General features: G+C 34.3%; 1 protein-coding gene across 5 annotated transcripts in view; it reads right to left on the bottom strand.

Annotated features, from left to right (window-relative positions):
- Positions 1-5,198: 5,198 nt before the first annotated feature.
- The window catches only part of LOC127725754 (UBX domain-containing protein 11-like), a 39,244-nt gene continuing 36,661 nt past the window's right edge, over positions 5,199-7,781 (bottom strand). For all 5 annotated transcript variants that reach the window (XM_052232971.1, XM_052232975.1, XM_052232972.1 and 2 more), the window contains one exon: positions 5,199-7,509. In XM_052232971.1, the coding sequence (XP_052088931.1) occupies positions 7,368-7,509 (142 nt within the window). In that variant the 3' untranslated portion in view covers positions 5,199-7,367. The remainder of the gene's footprint in view (positions 7,510-7,781) is intronic.

The raw sequence follows: 7,781 nt of genomic DNA, 5'->3' as shown, positions 1-7,781 counted from the left end.
AAAACCCTGCCAAATTCTGTAGTGCCTGTCCCAGTGGTTGTTGTTTGTTGCTGTATACCATATTTGTTTTTCATTTATTTGTTTTGTATATAAATCAGGTCCTTAGTTTTCTTGTTTGAATTGTTTTATATTTGTCATGTTGGGATCTTTTATAGGTTGCTATGTCGTATGGGTTTTGCTCATTTAAGGCTGTACAGTGACCTATAGTTGCTTAACTCTATGCAATTTGGTCTCTGGTGGAGAATTGTGTAATTGGCAATCATTCAGCACCTTCTCATTTTTTTACTAATTTGGCCTCTGATGCATCACCAATAAGACTGGTTCTACAATCAAAAGGAAAATAAATCCAAAGACAATAATCAAAGCACTGTAAGCGCTGTAGGCAGTTAACCAAAAACCAAGGCAAACGTAATTATGAAAACTGTGGCAATGTTGCTTCAATTTTTTTCTAAGATTTGAAAGAACAAACATTAAACATTCGTATATTGTACATTTATGTTCAATAAATGAATTGATTATTAAGGCAAATTAATTAATATTTCATCAAGGTTTTCAAAAGCAACTCATATATCAATGTAAATGACCCCCATCTTCATCTCCAAGTGCATGATGTGACTCCATACCTAGTTTTGAATAAAATGACAGGTGATTATAAAACAGTTGGTCAAACATTCTTGGGCTTTACACTGCTTGAAAGATTTAAATGTTTTCTTTAAAATGAGCCATAAATGAAAATTATGATAGGCCTAGAAATAATTTAATAAACAATTAAAGTAAATTCAATAATCTAGACTCATTTTTTGCATCAAATTTTTTTTATAATAAACAAGAAATAATTGTAACAGGGTGCCGTTACGAAGTCTCCAAAACAAAGCCCCCATAATTCGTCATTCCCATGGTCTCCTGACATTGGGCAAAGTCCAGTTCATATTGGTTTAGTCTAGTAAAGTGATATGCATATGTGACACCAAGGAGATTGACCCTGTATGTCATTCAAATCTTTTTGAAATGATGAACAGGAATAAATATGGTTTAGGTGTGGGTATCTCGACCGTTTACAAGTTCTCAAACAGGAGGGGGTGGGGTGACCCCAGGGACTCCCCCTATATTTCATTTGATTTGTTATATTGTCCCATACATGAATACATATGGTTTAGGGGTGGGGATCTCGACCATTTCCAAGTTCTCAAACAGGAGGGGGTGGGGTGACCCCAGGGACTCCCCCTATATTTCATTTTATTTGTTATATTGTCCCATACATGAATACATATGGTTTAAGGGTGGGGATCTCGACCATTTCCAAGATCTCAAACAGGAGGCGGTGGGGTGACCCCAGGGACTCCCCAAATATTTCTTTTGATTTGTTATATTGTCCCATACATGAATATATATGGTTTAGGGTGGGGATCTTGACTGTTTACAAGTTCTCAAACAAGAGGGGGTGGGGTGTCCCCATGGACTCCCCCTATATTTCATTTGATTTGTTTTATTGTCCCATACATTAATATATATGGTTTAGGGGTGGGGATCTCGACCATTTCCAAGTTATCAAACAAGAGGGGGTGGGGTGACCCGAGGAACTCCCCATATATTTCATTTGATTTGTTATATTGTCCCATACATGAATATATATGGTTTAGGGTTGGGGATCTTGACTGTTTACAAGTTCTCAAGCAGGAAGGGCAGGGGTGTCCCCAGGGACTCCCCCTATATTTCATTTGATTTATTTTTTTGTCCCATACATGAATGTATATGGTTTAGGGGTGGGGATCTCAACCATTTCCAATTTCTCAAACAGGAGGGCTTGGGGTAACCCCAGGGACTCTCCCTATATTTCATTTGGTTTGTTATATTGTCCCATACATGAATATATATGGTTTAGGGGTGGAGATCTCGACCGTTTACAAGTTCTCAAACAGAAGGGGGTGGGATGGCCCCAGGGACTCACTCTATATTTCATTTTTGATTTGTTTTATTGTCCCATACATGAATATATATGGTTTAGGGGTGGGGATCTTGACCATTTCCAAGTTCTCAAACAGGAGGGGGTGGGACGATACTGGGGACTCCCCCAAATTATTTTCATTTGATTTCTTTTATTGTCCCATTCAAGTAAATATATATTAGGTGTGGGTATCTCGACCGTTTACAAGTTCTCAAACAGGAGGGGGTTGGGTGACCCCAGGGACTCCTCTATATTTCATTTGATTTGTTATATTGTCCTATACATGAATACATATGGTTTAGGGGTGGGGATCTCGACTGTTTACAAGTTCTCAAACAGAAGGGGGTGGGGTGACCCCATGGACTCCCCCTATATTTCATTTGATTTGTTTTATTGTCCCATACATGAATATATGGTTTAGGGGTGGGGATCTTAACCATTTCCAAGTTATCAAACAGGAGGGGGGGTGACCCGAGGAACTCCCCATATATTTCATTTGATTTGTTATATTGTCCCATACATGAATATATATGGTTTAGGGGTGGGGATCTTGACTGTTTACAAGTTCTCAAACAGGAGGGGCGGGGGTGTCCCCAGGGACTCCCCCTATATTTCATTTGATTTGTTTGATTGTCCCATACATGAATGTATATGGTTTAGGGGTGGGGATCTCAACCATTTCCAAGTTCTCAAACAGGAGGGGTTGGGGTGACCCCAGGGACTCCCCATATATTTCATTTGATTTGTTATATTGTCCCATAAATGAATATATATGGTTTAGGGTTGGGGATCTCGACCGTTTACAAGTTCTCAAACAGGAGGGGTAGGGTGACCCTAGGGACTCACTCTATATTTCATTTTTGATTTGTTTTATTGTCCCATACATGAATATATATGGTTTAGGGGTGGGGATCTTGACTATTTCCAAGTTCTCAAACAGGAGGGGGTGGGACGTACTGGGGACTCCCCCAAATTATTTTCATTTGATTTCTTTTATTGTCCCATTCAAGTATATATATTGTTTAGGGGTGGGGAACGCGACGGTTTACAAGATAAAAGTACATCTTCAAATTGAAGGGGGTTGGGATGACCCACAGGGACTCACCCTATATTTTGGTTGATTTTTTGTATTGTCCTGTTCTCATTACTGAAGACTGCATGTGTCTATCACCTACTGAGTCATTTGAAAATTTAAAAATATAAAAATCCCATAGGGTTCTATATTAAACCCCTCCCTTCATGAGGCCCCTCCAAATACCCCTAAATAGACCCCAATGCACAAACAAAAGATTAATGGCTCCGCTAGACATGTTAGTCTCATATTTTTATGAAACCCTATGTAAATCTGACAAACGGTCAAAGTTGTCTTCTTAGACGGTTTGAGTGGATTCGGTCCGACTTGTCTCGGGGACGAGTTGTCCACATTACTTAAAACATCCCATCAACGTCGATTTCCGCATCTGTTTCATGACCCCGTTTCATTCATAAAATAACAACAACCTTATTTGGCAGGATAAGTTAGAAATTACCACCCACTTATATAACTTTATTTCCTCTATCATAGAGATTTGTTGTACATGAACAATATTCCTGCGCATTTTGCCATTTGGGAAATATAAACGACTTGTAATTACCTATTTTCGGCGATGAAATATTTCATACAATTGTTCTTTGACATCGTAGCCAAAAGCACAGGGATAATAAACTACGTACGGATTTCTATTGAGCACTACTTCCTATGTGCAACTTCAAAAGTTTTGGGTAGTTCGACGATCATTTAAGGTTTTTCTGGTCATATTTTTTGTATTCCAGAAATAAAAGTATTAAAAAAATGTCCAATTAGTTATAAATAACATAATAGCCAGCTAGATAATAACAATGGCAGGTATTTCAGCATTTATTGGGTAGAACACAAATCTAGGGTGCTCGCATAAGGCAGCTTAACTGCCTAAAAATGCTCTGCAGCTTGATACAACCGCAAAAGTCAAACCCTGAACAGTTGGGGCAAGTATTGACACAACATTCAAGCTTGATACAGCTCTGAATTTGGATTGTGATTAAATATTTGACTCAGCATAGGTTTCTGACACAGAATGAATGTGGTCTAAGAACTTAAAAATTTGAAATTGAACATTTACCTCATATGGTCTAATATCCAAAATTAAAATACATGTTTAAATACATCATATCAAAGAACCCCAAGAATTCAAGTTTAATTTTGGACCTCAATGTGGACAAATTTGATTACGGGGCCCAAAATCAAAAATCTAAATACACGGTTAGATTCAGGATATCAAAGAACCCCAAGAGTTTAATTTTTGTTGAAATCAAACAAAGTTTAATTTTGGACCCTTTGGACCTTTATGTGGATCAATTTTAAAATAGGGAACAAAATTAAAAATTTAAATACACGGTTAGATTCAGCATATCAAAGAACCCCAATAATTCAATTTTTGATGAAATGTCAAACAAAAGTTTAATTTTGGACCTCAATGTGGACCAATTTAAAAACAGGGCTCAAAATCTAAATCCAGTTAGAATCAGCATATTAAAGAACCCCAAGAAATCAAGACTTTGACCCCCATTGAAATTGGTCAAGAAATAAGCAATTTAAACAAAGTATTAGAAAAGTATTATTTTTGACCCCTTTTTCTTAACGGTTAGGGCCATAACCCCCAAAATCAATCCCAAACTTCCATTTGAGTATGGAACCTTGTGGTAAAATTTCTTAGAGATCCATACACTGATACACAAGTTATTGTCTTGAATCAAGAAAAATGCTTGTTTATGCCCCTTTTTGGCCTCAATTATCATGTGTTATAACCCCCAATATCAATCCCCAACCTTACTTTTGTGGTATGGAAGCTTGTACAATTTCATAGAGATCCATACACGTATACTCAAGTTATTGTTTAAAAACCAAAAGTCTTCAGACAATGATAACGTCATACCATTAAATGGCTCAAAAATTTTGCGGTCGTATAAAAATTCATCAATAACATAAACTTGATATTTGAACTATGTGACTGTAGTCTGACATATTGAGTTCAGTATGAGTTTTCTAAGAAGGTTTAAAAATGGCAGTCTGAAATTGACCTAGCATATGAACAGCAGAGCACTATTAAAGTCTAGCCTCCATTCATTGCTTGTTAGATTAAAGTAATGATATCAGAGATAGTTTAAAATCTCTATAGAGAAAAAAGGTAAATGTATAATGTATATTACTATAGAACATAATAAAATAAAGAGAAGCTTTCTTAATATCATATTTTATTTTTGATAAAATAATGTCAAATATTACGATAAATTATCACAAAATACATTGTTTGTCGTTTAAAATGATAACAGACATTTTTGGTTATTTAAAAAATCTTCAAAATATTTTTCTTTGATGTAAGCATTTTACAAAGTGATCTTATCACAATAGTGCCATGAATGCAGGAGTTATCTCCCATGTGAAGAATAACATAAGAAAACATATAAAGTGACCAGTGCTTGTATGTTCATTGCATATGACGACTAGAATTCTCATAATAAATGCTAAAAATAAATAAAGCAAAATATTATGAAAAAAAAGTTACATATAATAATTTAAAAAATATACACATCAACATAAAAACATTATAAACTTGCATGTTTTGACCAATAAAACAAAAGACACAACAATAAAATACAGAAGAATATTGTGTTGAAAAGAGAGGAAATTATCAACACATGGCCAGTAAGTAACCTTTGTTAATCTTCAAGCAAGTAAAACCCATACTTGTATAACTATCCATCTTAACATTGGATCTACAATCTTGTTGGGAATAATGATATGCACATTTACTGGAATGAAGGAAACAATGAAAAAAGAAAAAGTAAAACACATGTAACTGGCATATAGATAATGTCAAGAAGAATCTCTTTCTGTTTATAAAAATCACACATTTATGGAAGACAAGTTAATAAAACTGAATTCGTGAATTATCTAGATCTATTTCAAAGAGATAAATTTCCACAAAGATATCATCTCTAAGTACCAGTTTGCCTATTTTAATTTTGGTATGCATGTTTAATTATTCTTGAAAAAATGGAAATATTATATCGAATACTTTATGTTAATAAATTGCAATATATTGAAATAGTCTTATGGACTATTGAAGAAAGCATCAAATTAGAAGTCAGTAAAAATTGACCTGCTGAAAAATTTGCATAATAATATCCTTATATAAATTGCCTTATTAAAATTTGATGGTTAAAGTCCAATAACTCTAGAAAAGCAAATCCAAAACTTTTCAAAATCAAAAGAAAGTTTACTTTGACCAATCCCAACAGCAGTGTAAAGTTTGAAGTAAACTGATTTAAACATACTCGAGCTAGGCCTTGACATGTGATATATTTTGGAATGTTATGATTTTACCTGTAAGGTTTCGAGTACATGTATATGGAATAACTTATAAAGTTTAATGAAAAGTTAATAAAAAAAAAACTATAACAAATATATATTTGAGCAAAATTAACTTTTGATAATATTTTTTAAGCTGCCAAAAATGTCCACTGAAGATGTAACCTGATAATTCTTAGAAATGCCCATTGAATTGATTGGTTACAATAATGTCACATTTTGAACAGTAAAATTCATGGTTTATTGTAGGAACTTTAGAAAACATCACAATGCAATAAAAAAATAAATAACTTGATACTTTTTTACTTTTTCTGAAATTGCATAAGATAACACTACCTTTTTTTTCTTTTGGGGGGGGGGGGGGGGGGGGGGGGGAGGGGGGGGATTTGAGGTTTCAGCTCTGTTAATAATCTCAACAAAACTCATGACACCATGAACTTAATTTGTCATAGAAAATGCCTCAATTTACATCCCCATGTACACAATACAGCTGTCCTGTAAGCTTCTGTTAAAACAATGATTTTCTACAAACATTTAGATTGATTGTAGTTTGTTTAATATGTCTATAGCATATACTTCATGCATATTTGATAATAACAAACATTTCAAAAAGTTCAAAATAAAAACATGGCAAACATAAACCTTCAAGTCATCATTTTTGACAGTAACTTAAAAGTGCCAAGCTTATTATCTACAAAAATCCAGAATCTGAGATTCATGCATAAAAGCTGTGAATTATATTTTCTTGGATATATAATGAATAATTTCCCTAAACTAAAAGCAATGTTGAGGAAAAGAAAGTAAGTTCAATGCGTTTTAGCAAATGATTTAAACATAAACTTAATACACAGATTTTTTTACCAACATAGGATAGACCTATGGACACATGAAGAGACAAGCTCATGTTATGTTTGTGATGGTGCATTAAAAGACCATAAAATGTACTCTAATGTCAACCATCGTTATCTAATGGAAATTTAAGACGGAATAAGCCATGTAGCTATTGGTTTTAGTCCTAGATGTCTTAAGATGATGTTATGAAGTTGACCCCTTCTTCTGTCGAAGATGTAGAACAGCATTAGGTACAAGTCCACTAGCTTCTAATGTCTTTGTATCATCAGTATGTGTTTTATTTGGGTAGGCTGAAACAATGATGTAATCTGATTCTGCTGGTGATCTAAAAAAAAAAACAATCAAAAAACTTAATGAACAATACTTTTAAACTTTATAGATGTTATGTAAAGCATTTTCTCTCAGTATTACAGATAAACTATATAGATATTATGTACTGTGGATTCATTATTATTCGTTGGATACCAATTTTCGTGGGTTTCGTGGGTGAAGGTGAACCACGAATTCAAATATTCAACGAATAACATATTTCCAATAGGCTTTATATACAGAGATTGGCAAAACCACAAAATCATATATCCACGAATGTGCAAGTTT

The sequence above is a fragment of the Mytilus californianus genome, unplaced genomic scaffold, assembly GCF_021869535.1.
Source record: "Mytilus californianus isolate M0D057914Y unplaced genomic scaffold, xbMytCali1.0.p SCAF_15, whole genome shotgun sequence".
Classification (NCBI taxonomy): domain Eukaryota; kingdom Metazoa; phylum Mollusca; class Bivalvia; order Mytilida; family Mytilidae; genus Mytilus; species Mytilus californianus.
Note: the sequence above shows the minus strand (reverse complement) of the source record. Positions and strands in the feature narration are given on the sequence as shown.